Below are 13,421 nucleotides of genomic sequence, written 5' to 3' on the forward strand. Positions count from 1 at the left end.
ACCTACATCAAAACATAGTGATAAGTACTTATTCAGTGATAAAGATCAGTGTCGGGCCTTCTGGCCCTTTGAGCCACTCTGTCCCAGCAAACCCACAAACCCGATTAACTCCAACCTAATCACGGACAATTTACAATGAACAATTGGCCTACCCAGTACCTCTTTAGACTGTGACAGGAAACCGACACGCGGACACGCATTCCACTGGAGGATGTATAGAGTCTCCTTACGGAGGACGCTGGAATTGAACTCCAAACTCTGGAATTCCCAGCATCATGGTAATCATTTGTGAAAGTGACAGTTCCCAGTTCACAAATTCGGTCCACCTAGACTGCCCTACTAAGCATAATGCAATTCAGCTTTTTTTTAAAGATTAGTTTTATTTGTCATATGTACATCAAAACATGGTGAAATCAATATTTAATTGTTTTATTATTATTATGTTTTTTTCTCTATATTATGTATTGCATTAAACTGCTGCTGCTGTTTACGTCACATGCTGGTGATAATAATTCTGATTCTGATGTGTCGTTTGACTAATATAGTCTGGGGGCAAGTGCCACCATGCTTCTGGCCCCAACATAGCATGCCCACAGCTTGCTAACTAACTTGTGCGCCTGTGGAATCTGGGAGAAAGCGGAACACGGGGGAAGAATGGACAAACTTCTTACAGATAGTGGTTGGAACTCAACTCCGATCGCCGCCGGGAGCGGTGTCGGCGGTAGGAACCTCTCCCCGCCGCCAGGGGGCGCTGCTGGTTGGAGGAACTATTCGCTGCCCGTGAGAGCAGTACCGGCGAAAGCAACTCCTCCCCGCCGCCGGATGGCGCTCTATCGGCGATAGGAAACCCCCTCCCCAGTCCACCTCCGGGGGGCGCTGCTGGCGGTAGGAGCCCCTTCCCTTTGCCGGGGGAGAGTTCGGCTGGGGGACCGGCGTTTCGCGTTTCTATACCCATAGCCTGAGCGGCAGGCCGCGGCCGGACGGGTGCGTAAAAGGGGGACCGTGCCGGGATAAGGAGCACGTGGTTGGGAAGAGAGGGGGCGCAGGGTGGGGAGGGAGCTGTGGAGGGTCAGAAGCGAGAGGGCACACTGTTGGGAGCTAAGAGGGGTGCAGGAGAGAGAGAGAGGTTATAGGAGGGGTTATGGGGTAAGGAAGAAGTGGAGGAGGGAGTGTGGGGAAGAGTAGGATGGAAAGGTGACGGTAAGTAAGGTTGGGAGGTGGTGGGGCCAGGGACGGGGTCAGGGTCCGGGTCCCGGGGCGGGGGGGCAATGCTGGTGAGGGCCCTGAGGTGGGGGGGGGGTCTGACCCCAGATGGGCACCTGAACTGTGGCAGATCTCGCCCTGGGTTACTGGAGAGAACGAACTGAGAGACCCAGTGTGGACCCTTTTGGAGGATGGCAGCCTGTCAACTGTGACACTGATTCTCTAGTCAGGGAGTGGGGCAGGGTGAGGGAGGAACAATGGTTCAGAGCAGTGGGAGTCCAGAGGGGTGCTGGGCATAAGACTGGGTATGGCCCAGTAAGGTGATGGCCCCATGCTCTGCCCACTGATGACCTGGCTCTTGGCTTCCTCCTCTCTCCCTCCAGGCTTCGATGGCTGATTCTTGCTTTGAATCTGACCCTGACTTCTGCCCTGAGTGTGGAACCATCCTGCCGCTACCGGGTCATGAGCAGTTCGTGGTGTGTCGTAGGTGTGGCTTCCAGATCAGCGTCCATGGTGAGTATCCGGGGTGTCTGTGGCCATGCTCGATGTTACAACACAGAATGGGCTAATACGTGTCCCATCACACACTCCCAGTGTCACTTTCAGAGTGAAGCTTCCTCCACACCATCCCATCACACACTCCCGGGGTCAGACACAGATTGAAGCTCCCTCCACACCATCCCATCACACACTCCCGGGGTCAGACACAGAGTGAAGCTCCCTTCGCACCATCCCATCACACACTCCCGGGGTCAGACACAGAGTGAAGCTCCCTCCACACCATCCCATCACACACTCCCGGGGTCAGACACAGAGTGAAGCTCCCTCCGCACCATCCCATCACACACTCCCGGGGTCAGACACAGAGTGAAGCTCCCTCCACACCATCCCATCACACACTCCCGGGGTCAGACACAGAGTGAAGCTCCCTCCGCACCATCCCATCACACACTCCCAGGGTCAGGCACAGAATGAAATTCCCTCTTGCCTATACTGTCCCATCACACATATCCACAGCAGAGTACCAGGCTGGACATTTGGTAAACACAAAATGATCTGCAGATGTTGGGGTCAAAGCAACACTCACAACCCTGACGAAGGGTTCCGGCCCGAACCGTTGTCTGTTCTTTTCCACGGATGCTGCCCAACCTGCTGAGTCCCTCCAGCGTGTTGTGGACATTTGGTAGCTGCCAGTATCACCCCTCCCACTGCAAGGGCAACCAGCTGGGCTGAAGTCCAAGTGAACTGCCTTCCTTCCATTCCTCCAGACACCAAGAGCTGTGGTGTGACTGTCCCAGTGGCTGGGGGGGGGGGGGTAGTCTGTGGGGACAGTTCGGGGAAAATCACCAGAATCACTGGGGTCCCAGCTGCCTGAGGAACTGTGGGAATGAATTCCACCATCCTGCCCCACAGAACCGAATCTCGACCCTGCTTTTTTACCCCCGTTCCAATCTCAGTCACAGCACTGTTGCCCTTTTCCCAGAGCTCTTTACCTCTGCCAGAACCTGTGTAAAACCACCTTCCAGACCTGTGGGTTGGCTCTGGGCCTGCGTTTTCAGCTGCATTGTGTTTTGTTTGGGACTGTGAATCTGCTTGGGCTGTGTTTATTTCAGGCCTGTGCATTGGATTGGAGTGTTTATTTCTGGGCCTGCATTTCCATCTGGGCCGTGTTTATTTGGGATCTGTAGTTGTACACTCTGTGATTATTTTAGGGTTGCTTATTCCCAGCACTCTGTTTCTCAGGCTGGGCCCTGGTCTTCCCCGGGCATGCTATTCTCCACTGACTGTTGTTCCTTCCCCAGCCTTCGAAGGGACAGAGATCCACTCAGAGCTGGTGTTCAATGATCCAGAGATCCTGTGGGCCAACCTGACTGCTGAGGACGAGGCCAGGGACGCGACCGGGCCGGTGGTGAGTGTTGGAGGGCAGATGACAGAACCCCGCAGCCTGGGGGCAGAAGCTGTGCTCCAGTCTGGTGATTCCCTTCTCTCAGAGTTTTGCATCCTCTGCCTGTCCGAGGGGGAAGAGAGAATAGAGCCTTTATAAGACACTAGTCAGTCAACAGTTTAGGGCACTGTATCTCAGAAAGGATGTATTGACATTGGAGAGAGTCCAGAGGAGTTTCACGAGGATGATTCTGGGAATGAAGGGGTCAACATCGGAGTGTCTGACAGTGTTGGGCTTGTACTCACTGGAATTTAGAAGAGTACGTGGGGATCTCATGCAAACCTACCAAATGTTGAAAGGACTAGATAGGGTGGATGTGGAGAGGATGTTTCCTATGGTGGGGTGTCCAGAACTAGAGGGCACAGCCTCAAAATTGAGGGGTGACCTTTTAGGAAGAGGTAAGGAGGAATTTTTTTAGCCAGAGAGTGGTGAATCTGTGGAATGCTCTGCCACAGACTGCGGTGGAAGCCAAGTCCGTGGGTATATTCAAGGCAGACGTTAATAGTTCCCTGAGCAGTCAGGGCATCAAACAATATGGCGAGAAGGCAGGTGTATGGGGTTGAGTGGGATCCGGGATCAGCCATGATGGAATGGTGGAGCAGACTCGATGGGCTGAATGGCCTAATTCTGCTCCTGTGCCTTGGTCTGGGCCTTTGACTATGTTGGCTGCTTTCCCGAGGCAGTGGGAAATGTAGACGGACTGAGTGGTGGGGAGGCTGGTTTTCATGATGGACTGAACTGTGTCCTCAATGTTCAGCAATTTCTTGCAGTCTCAGGCAGAGCAATTGCTGTATCGAGATGTGATGCAGCAGGATGAAACATTTGTGAAAACCAGGAGTTTTCCTTTATTTACAAGTGCAAAAGCATCATCTCTTGCTTTCAGTAATAAATCGCAACTCTCTTTGTATATTAACAAGCTGCACGTTCCCCGTCACCCTGTCGTTCAGCGTTATTAAGATGTTGGGGGAACTCAGCAGGTCAGGCAGCATCTATGGAGGGAATAAAGAGTCAATGTTATTGGCTGAGACCCTTCATCGGGACTGAACAAACATGGACTGTTTATAGACGCTCCCTGAGTTCCTGAACAAACATGGACTGTTTATAGACACTCCCTGAGTTCCTCCAGCATTGTGTGTGTGTGTTACTCTGTATTTGCAGCATCTCCTGTGTTTGTATTTACCTGGTTAACCAGTCACATGTCTGACCAGTGAATTCTTCCACAACTCTGCGATCAAGCAAGATTAGTCAGCAGTCTCTGCACAAAATCCACCTCTAGAAAATTGCCCTCTCATTGCAGATTCATGGTTGGCATTGTCAAGTATTTTCTCGAGAAAATTATTGTAGCAGAAAATAGGAAAGGCAGATGTTTAAAGTCGGTGGTCAGGGAGGTTTGTCAATTATCGGTGAACATTGAAAAGTCTGTGTCTTAGTATGGTCTTCCTGCTGTGACCCACTGTCCTTGTCAGATTCCTTCTTCAGCCCTTTACCACCTCCACCTGTCACTCCAAGGTTCCCCACTTCCCCTTCACCTTGTTTGACCCATTTCTTGCCAGCTGTTCCTCCCCCCGCATCTTATTCTGGCTTCTTCTCCTTTCCTCTGCCGTCCTGATGAAGGGTCTCAGCCCTAAACGTCCTTCTCCATGGATGCTGCCTGACCTGCTGGAATCCTCCAGCATTTTGCATCTGTTGCTCTTGGTAAGACAGATTTCTGCTCCTGTCCGGAAAATAAAGAAACAGATCTAAAGAACCCATCATTGCATGAAAGTCCATTAAGCACAGGATACCTGCTTAATAAACTCTTAGAAAGGTCATTGGTTGTGGAATTCAGAATCAGGGTCACTATCGCTGACTTGTATGACGTGAACTTTGTTCTGAGTCGCAGCAGTTGAGGTGGAAAGTCAAAACAAGTTAGTACAAATTACAAAAATATATGGTGTAATATAGGAACAAATAACTGGGGGGGGTAGAATTTCTGTTTAGAAATCTGGGGGGCAGAAACTGTTGCTGAATTGAGGTGCCATGCCATGTTGCGATTAGTGAGCGGTGCCATGCTGTGTTGGGGTTAGCGAGCGGTGCCATGCTGTGTTGGAGGTAGTGAGCGGTGCCATCTTGTGTTGGGATTAGTGAGCGGTGCCATGCTGTGTTGGGGTGAGTGAGCGATGCCATGCTGTGCTGGGGTGAGTGAGCGGTGCCATGCTGTGTTGGGGTGAGTGAGCGGTGCCATGTTCTGTTGGGGTGAGTGAGCGGTGCCATGCTGTGTTGGGGTTAGTGAGCAGTGCCATGCTGTGCTGGGGTGAGTGAGCGGTGCCATGCTGTGTTGGGGTGAGTGAGCGGTGCCGTGCTGTGTTGGGGTGAGTGAGCGGTGCCATCTTGTGTTGGGATTAGTGAGCGGTGCCATGCTGTGTTGGGGTGAGTGAGCGGTGCCATCTTGTGTTGGGATTAGTGAGCGGTGCCATGCTGTGCTGGGATTAGTGAGCGGTGCCATGCTGTGCTGGGATTAGTGAGCGGTACCATGCTGTGCTGGGCTGAGTGAGCGGTGCCACGCTGTGTTGGGATTAGTGAGCGGTGCCACGCTGTGTTGGGATTAGTGAGCGGTGCCATGCTGTGCTGGGGTGAGTGAGCGGTGCCATGCTGTGCTGGGGTGAGTGAGCGGTGCCATGCTGTGTTGGGATTAGTGAGCGGTGCCATGCTGTGTTGGGATTTGTGAGCGGTGCCATGCTGTGTTGGGATTTGTGAGCGGTGCCATGCTGTGTTGGGGTGAGTGAGCGGTGCCATGCTGTGCTGGGGTGAGTGAGCGGTGCCATGCTGTGTTGGGATTAGTGAGCGGTGCCATGCTGTGTTGGGATTAGTGAGCGGTGCCATGCTGTGCTGGGGAGAGTGAGCGGTGCCATGCTGTGTTGGGGTTAGTGAGCGGTGCCATGCTGTGTTGGGGTGAGTGAGCGGTGCCATGCTGTGTTGGGGTGAGTGAGCGGTGCCATGCTGTGTTGGGATTAGTGAGCGGTGCCATGCTGTGTTGGTATTAGCGAGCGGTGCCATGCTGTGTTGGGATTAGCGAGCGGTGCCATGCTGTGTTGGGATTAGCGAGCGGTGCCATGCTGTGTTGGGGTTAGTGAGCGGTGCCATGCTGTGTTGGGATTAGTGAGCGGTGCCATGCTGTGTTGGGATTTGTGAGCGGTGCCATGCTGTGTTGGGATTAGTGAGCGGTGCCATGCTGTGCTGGGGTGAGTGAGCGGTGCCATGCTGTGTTGGGATTAGCGAGCGGTGCCATGCTGTGTTGGGATTAGTGAGCGGTGCCATGCTGTGTTGGGGTTAGTGAGCGGTGCCATGCTGTCTTGGGATTAGTGAGCGGTGCCATGCTGTGTTGGGGTTAGCGAGCGGTGCCATGCTGTGTTGGGGTGAGTGAGCGGTGCCATGCTGTGCTGGGGTGAGTGAGCGGTGCCATGCTGTGTTGGGGTGAGTGAGCGGTGCCATGCTGTGTTGGGATTAGTGAGCGGTGCCATGTTGTGTTGGGGTGAGTGAGCGGTGCCATGCTGTGTTGGGGTTAGCGAGCGGTGCCATGCTGTGTTGGGATTAGTGAGCGGTGCCATGCTGTGTTGGGGTTAGTTAGCGGTGCCATGTTGTGTTGGGATTTGTGAGCGGTGCCATGTTGTGTTGGGGTTAGTGAGCGGTGCCATGCTGTGTTGGGGTGAGTGAGCGGTGCCATGCTGTGTTGGGGTTAGTTAGCGGTGCCATGCTGTGTTGGGATTTGTGAGCGGTGCCACGTTGTGTTGGGGTTAGTGAGCGGTGCCATGCTGTGTTGGGGTTAGTTAGCGGTGCCATGCTGTGTTGGGATTAGTGAGCGGTGCCATGCTGTGTTGGGGTTAGTGAGCGGTGCCATGTTGTGTTGGGATTTGTGAGCGGTGCCATGTTGTGTTGGGGTTAGTGAGCGGTGCCATGCTGTGTTGGGGTTAGTGAGCGGTGCCATGCTGTGCTGGGGTGAGTGAGTGGTGCCATGCTGTGCTGGGGTGAGTGAGCGGTGCCATGCTGTGTTGGGGTGAGTGAGCGGTGCCATGCTGTGTTGGGGTGAGTGAGCGGTGCCATGCTGTGTTGGGGTTAGTGAGCGGTGCCATGCTGTGTTGGGGTTAGTGAGCGGTGCCATGTTGTGTTGGGGTTAGTGAGCGGTGCCATGCTGTGTTGGGGTTAGCGAGCGGTGCCATGCTGTGTTGGGGTTAGTGAGCGGTGCCATGCTGTGTTGGGATTAGTGAGCGGTGCCATGCTGTGTTGGGATTAGTGAGCGGTGCCATGCTGTGTTGCGGTTAGTGAGCGGTGCCATGCTGTGTTGGGGTGAGTGAGCGGTGCCATGCTGTGTTGGGGTGAGTGAGCGGTGCCATCTTGTGTTGGGATTAGTGAGCGGTGCCATGCTGTGTTGGGATTAGTGAGCGGTGCCATGTTATGTTGGGGTTAGTTAGCGGTGCCATGTTGTGTTGGGATTTGTGAGCGGTGCCATGTTGTGTTGGGGTTAGTGAGCGGTGCCATGCTGTGTTGGGATTTGTGAGCGGTGCCATGCTGTGTTGGGGTGAGGGAGCGGTGCCATGGTATGTTGGGGTTAGCGAGCGGTGCCATGCTGTGTTGGGGTTAGTGAGCGGTGCCATGTTGTGTTGGGATTTGTGAGCGGTGCCATGTTATGTTGGCACCAGAAGCATGGCCACACTTGCAGGCTGCCCCCGCACATCCTCGGTCCGGGTTGGTCGTTGATGCAAAACGACGCATTTCACTGTATGTTTCGATGTACATGTGGCAAATAAAGTTCATCTTTGAGTCCGTCCGTGTCTTCTAAATACCAAAATTGTACCCACCTGTACCACTTCCTCTGGCCGTCGTTGTATATGCACAGCACCCTGGTGAGTGGGCAGAGCTGCCCCTCCAGGGACTTGTTCTGCAATGGATGGTAATAATCAGCCTTCCCCAATGAGGTTACCGTGACTAATGCAAAGCGCGCTGTGCGAGGCAAGCTGAAACTGGTGTCCAGCCCATCCAGCGGGGTTACTCTTGCAGTTTCCTTTCCATTTTAACTGGCTGGTCTGCTTTTAACTCTTTCACGTTATCCCAATCAAAGGGACTGTTTAGTGTCACCTCCGCCCACATAAATGAAGACACCTCCTTCCAGACCCCTGTCGCTGTCTTCTCGCCCTCCCCTGCTGGCCTGTTTGAATAATCCCCCAGCTTTTACTGCCCTGTCGTCGTGTAACGATAAAGGCAGCATTAATGTCAGACAGAAACAAGGTGAGAGTTGAGAGTTGAGAGATTCTGGAGCCTTATTTCTCTGAGAGTTGAGAGATTCTGGAGCCTTCACAGACCACCGGAAGCAGGGCCTTGCATCACCTCAGGGAGGGGTATTGTAGATCAAACCCTGGAAGAGTCGATGTTTTGGGTTCGGGTTCAGTTGCAGTGTCCCTGACCCCGAAAACGTCGGCTGCCCAGCTCCCTCCACGGACGCCACCTGACCCACTAAGTCCATCCAGCAGTTTGTTTTTCTGAACGTACTGGAGACAATCGTTCAAACACAGATCTTTGTACAGCAGCAACCTTTAGCAATTCCTGTCCTGATCGGGTTCATAGGAATGAGTCTGTGAAAGAATCAGGCCATTCCAAGTGGCAAGGGAATTCCCCTGAGTTCCTCTTGCTCTTCCGTCCAGCAGCAACAACCACCTCTGGGTCTCTGGCTGGGCAGGTCGTGCGATTCAGCTTTGCAAAGCCAGTGTGATTTGCTTTTGAGTTGCTGCATCCTTGCTGGGGGAAAAGGCTGATGAACTTCCCACTGTCCATCGCAAAACTGGCATCATTTGCAAAAGCTGTGTTTAGTGTAGATCCCTTTGCAAGTGTCTGCACTACGAGGGGCTTCACTAGGAACCTCGAGCAACAGACACAAAGTGCTGGAGGAACTCAGCAGGTCGGGCAACATCTATGGAAATGAATAAACAGTCGACGTTTTGTGCCGAGACCCTTCGTCAGGACTGGAAAGGAAGGGGGAAGGCGCTGGAATAAAAAGGTGGGGGCTGGGGAAGGAGAACAAGCTGGAGAGTGATGGACAAAGCCAGGTGGGTGGGAAAAGTAAATGGCTGGCTGGAGAAGTAGGAATCTGATAGAGGAGAGTGGATCGTGGGAGGAAGGGCAACAGGGAGAGGTGATAGGCAGGTGAGAAGCGGTAAGTGAAGTGAGTGGGGAAATGAAGAAGAAAAAAAGGGAGGGGAAAAATTACCGGAACAATATTCCTGCCATCAGGTGGGAGGCTACCCAGACAGAATATAAGATGTTGCCCCTCCGCCCTCATCGTGGCAAAAGAGGATTCCATGGACCGACATGTCGGAGTGGGACTAGGGATTCAAAATGGTTGTCCATGGGGACATTCCACTTCTGGTGGATGGAGCAGAGGTGCTCCACAAAGCAGTTCCCCCGATTTCTGTCAGGTCTCGCCGACGTAGAGGAGGCCACATCAGGCGACCCCAGCAGATTCACAGCTGAAGTGTTCCCTCACCTGGAAGGACTGTTTGAGCCCCTGATTGGAGGTGAGGGAGGAGGTGAGTGGGCAGGTGTAGCATTAGGAACCTAGCCCCTCATTATCTACAGGACGCCTGTCAAAGTCAAGTTTATCGTCATCTGCACGAGTACGTGTGTGCACAAGGGCAGTGAGAAACCTACCTGCAGCAGCACCGCAGGCACGTACCGTAAGCAGCGTTTGCAAGAAAAACATAAAGACCATTTTTACAAGCAAGGACAGAATTAGAACAAAAGAAAGGTGAGGTGGACCGTGCTCACGGCGTTGTCCTACTGAGCTGGTGGTCAGGGTTGTGCTGCTTGGTTCAAGAACTGAATGGGTGAAGGGAAGTAGCTGTTCCTGAACCTGTTGGTGTGAGACTTCGGGCTTCTGATATTCCTGCCCGATTGTAGCTGCTAAGAGTCAAAGTGGAGTTTATTGTCGTGCACGGGTGCACTGAAAAACCTGCGGCCGCATCACAGGCACACGGCGTCAGCTGCACAACGTCCACCAGTAAAACCTGAATTAAACATAAATTATGCACAACTGTTACAAGAAAGAGCGCAATTAGAAGAAAAAAATCAGCCAGGCGGCGGGGTTCTTTGACGATAGATGACAGCACCTCCTGTACTAATGGTGAAGAGGGATGTACCCGTGAGCTGAGAGAGAAGAGATTTAATCGGAAACCTGAGGGATCGCTGTCGCCCAGCGAGCGGCTGGGGTGGGGAGAATAACAATGGATATACAGGAAGGAAAGGCTTAGAGGATGTGGGCCAAGCGCTGGGGAATCCCGCCCCAGCTGCTGGGATGGGCATCCTGGGCCTGCTGTCTCCGTGCTGACTGATGCTCAGTTTCTCAGCAGCAGGGACGGGATTCGAAGCGCACCTTCGTGGACGTGAGCACCTGGCGGTCGTGCTCCTATGAAGGTGGCAGTGAGCTGTCCCCCACCCAAACTTACCCAATCCCGTGCCAAGGAGAGCGGGGCACTGGAACCCCCTCCCCCGCAGGTATTGGCTGGAAGAGAGGGGTCACACTGCACAGGGTGGCAGTGGAGATATGGGTGGCAACTCAGTCTGGGCTCTGCTGCGGGGGGCGTAGTGTCAGTGGGAGCTGCTAACGGCCGTGGGTCTCTGTTTCAGGTGGATCGGAAGTGCTCGCGCTGTGGACACGATGGGATGGAGTATCACACACGGCAAACACGCTCGGCGGACGAGGGGCAGACAGTGTTCTACACGTGTACCAGCTGCAGGTGAGTTCAGCAGAAGTTACAGACCCCTACAATCACTGTCAGTGGGAATTACAGTGTCACAGATCCTAGTCACTGTCACTGAGAATTAGTGTCAGAGATCCTACAGTCACTGTCAATGGGAATTACAGTGTCACAGATCCTACAGTCACTGTCAGTGGCTATTAACAGTGTCACAGACCCTACAGTCACTGTCAGTGGGAATTACCGTGTCACAGATCCTACAGTCACTGTCAGTGGGAATTACAGTGTCACAGACCCTACAGTCACTGTCAGTGGCTATTAACAGTGTCACAGACCCTACAGTCACTATCAGTGGGAATTACCGTGTCACAGATCCTACAGTCACTGTCAGTGGGAATTACAGTGTCACAGACCCTACAGTCACTGTCAGTGGCTATTAACAGTGTCACAGACCCTACAGTCACTATCAGTGGGAATTAACAGTGTCACAGACTCCTGCAGTCACTGATTACCAGCCCATTTTAGCTACTGTCCCAGCTGACACCAGCAGCCGGAGACATTTCACCTTCTGCTGACGTTGTATCACTGGTGCCTATTGCCCTGCTCAGAGGTCTGGACATGTGCTGAGTTTGAGTGTGAGTGTGTTGCCGACCCCTGACTCAGCCGGATTGGAATCCTGACCTTCCTCTTTCCTTGCAGGCACCAAGAGAAGGAGGACTCCTGACCATGGAGAAGGCAGCAACTGCAACCAGACCCCACACTGGGGGTGGGACCCCTGGCCAGTTGGTTCACTTGTTGGAGGTCCAGTCTCTCTCTCTCTCTCGTCCTTGTTCCTCTGTTGTTGATTTTGTAAATAAATGAGCCAAATTTCTTACAAGAGAGTCGCTGAACCTGTCAGTTGCTTTGACCATAAGACACAGGAGCTGAATTAGGCCATTGTATCCGCTAAGTCTCTCTGCTGTTTGATCATGGCTAATTTATTTTTCCTCTTAACTGCACAACCTTTGACACCCATATTAATCAAGAACGTATCAACCTCTGCTTTAAATATGCCCAATGAGCTGTCCTCCACAGCCATCTGTAGCAATGAATTCCACAGATTCATCACACTCTGACTGAAGAAATTCCTCGTTGTCTCTGTTCTAAAGGGATGTGTCCTTGTATCCTGAAGCTGTGCCCTCTGATCCTAGACTCTCCTACAAAAGGAAACATCCACTCATTCTAGGATTTCAATATCCGATAGGTTTCAGTGAAGTTCCCCCCACCCCCCCATTCGTTTATACTCCAACAAGTACAGGCCCAGAGCCAGCAACAGACATTAACCCTTTCATTCCCAGAGTAATTTTCGTGACTCTGATCTGGACCTTCGCCAAATGCCAGCACGCATCTCAGATGCTGTCTTACTTGCCAGAGTTAGAGGACCTTCATTTTAAACAGGAAATTAGATGTTTAGGGCAGAAGTGAAGGTCCTCCATGTTCAGGGCTTCCTTCATCATGTCAGCAGCTTCCTCCCTGCTTTCACTAGAGTCAGTCATGCAAGTCCTGGGTGGAGACTCAGGAATATCGTCACGCTCAGATGTAGGATTCTTCAATGCTGTTTGTGTAACAGTTTTGTTTGACCGGTCAGGGTCGTTAGCCCTGAGCTGAACCCCTGATCCTGGAGGATCGGTGGACCACTCTTAGTCTGGCCTCTACCCTTTGACCCATCAAGAGCCAAAGCAGAAAGCCCTGACTCCAGCCAGCTTAGCTCTCCAGGTCCCTGAGGCATGCAGGCCTCCTAACCCTACGACAAGGCTGGGGTCCTCTGGGAGGTTTCTCACATTAGGGGCCCAATACTCTGAAGTGTGGTCTGACCAATGCCTTCTAAAGCCTCAACATGGCATTTTCTATTCTAGTCCTCTCGGAAAGAACGCCCGCGCTGCACTGCCCAGTTACCCTCTGAACCTGTTCAGAGTCGTAGAGCAGGATCCCCTGAAGGTTAACTTGCAGGGCGGGGCGGTGGCAAGGAAGGCAAATGCAATGTAAGTTAACCTCTCAGGAATTCTGCACCGCGACTCTCACATCCCAGAGCTGTGCAGGTTAGTAGGTTAGTTGGGTGTAATTGGGCAGTGCGGGCTCGTTGGGCCGGCCAGAAAGGCCTGTTACCCAGCTGTAAATCAGATCTGTAAGGTGTGCAGACGGGCTGAATGCAAGCAGGCTCTTTCCCACTCGGGCTGGGTGAGACTCGAACTAGAAGTCACCAGTTTAAAGTGAAATATTGAAGGAGAATCTGGGGGGAGCTTCTTCACCCAGAGGGTGGTGAGAGTGTGGAACGAGCTGCAGTGGAAGTGGTGCAACATGGATAAACACACATGGTTTGGAGAGCTGTGGTCCTGCTGCAGGTAGATGGGCCAAAGGGCTTGTTTCTCTGCTGAAATCTGAGAGATTTATAGATGGGATGGATATAAAAATCCCTCCCTGATACCTGGGGCGCCCAAGATCAGGGGATCCGAGGCGCACTGTCAGACCTCACTGCCTGAGGTGACAGATGGTGCAATCTGATAGGAAGG

The 13,421-nt window shown here is 52.8% G+C and overlaps 1 protein-coding gene across 2 annotated transcripts; it reads left to right on the forward strand.

The window, feature by feature from the left end:
• The first annotated feature begins 58 nt into the window (after nt 1–58).
• On the forward strand, nt 59–11,749 carry polr1h (RNA polymerase I subunit H). Of its 2 annotated transcripts, none has more exons than XM_072259153.1 (5): nt 59–885; nt 1,587–1,716; nt 3,006–3,112; nt 10,802–10,911; nt 11,572–11,749. In XM_072259153.1, the coding sequence occupies exons 2-5, from the start codon at nt 1,593–1,595 to the stop codon at nt 11,594–11,596; spliced, it is 366 nt and encodes a 121-aa protein (XP_072115254.1). In that variant the 5' UTR covers nt 59–885; nt 1,587–1,592; the 3' UTR covers nt 11,597–11,749. The 2 variants fall into 2 exon arrangements, with proteins under 2 accessions (XP_072115254.1, XP_072115253.1); XM_072259152.1 differs by lacking the exon at nt 59–885 and adding an exon at nt 892–984.
• The last annotated feature ends 1,672 nt before the right edge of the window (nt 11,750–13,421 follow it).

This window comes from Mobula birostris, chromosome 5, assembly GCF_030028105.1.
Source record: "Mobula birostris isolate sMobBir1 chromosome 5, sMobBir1.hap1, whole genome shotgun sequence".
Classification (NCBI taxonomy): domain Eukaryota; kingdom Metazoa; phylum Chordata; class Chondrichthyes; order Myliobatiformes; family Myliobatidae; genus Mobula; species Mobula birostris.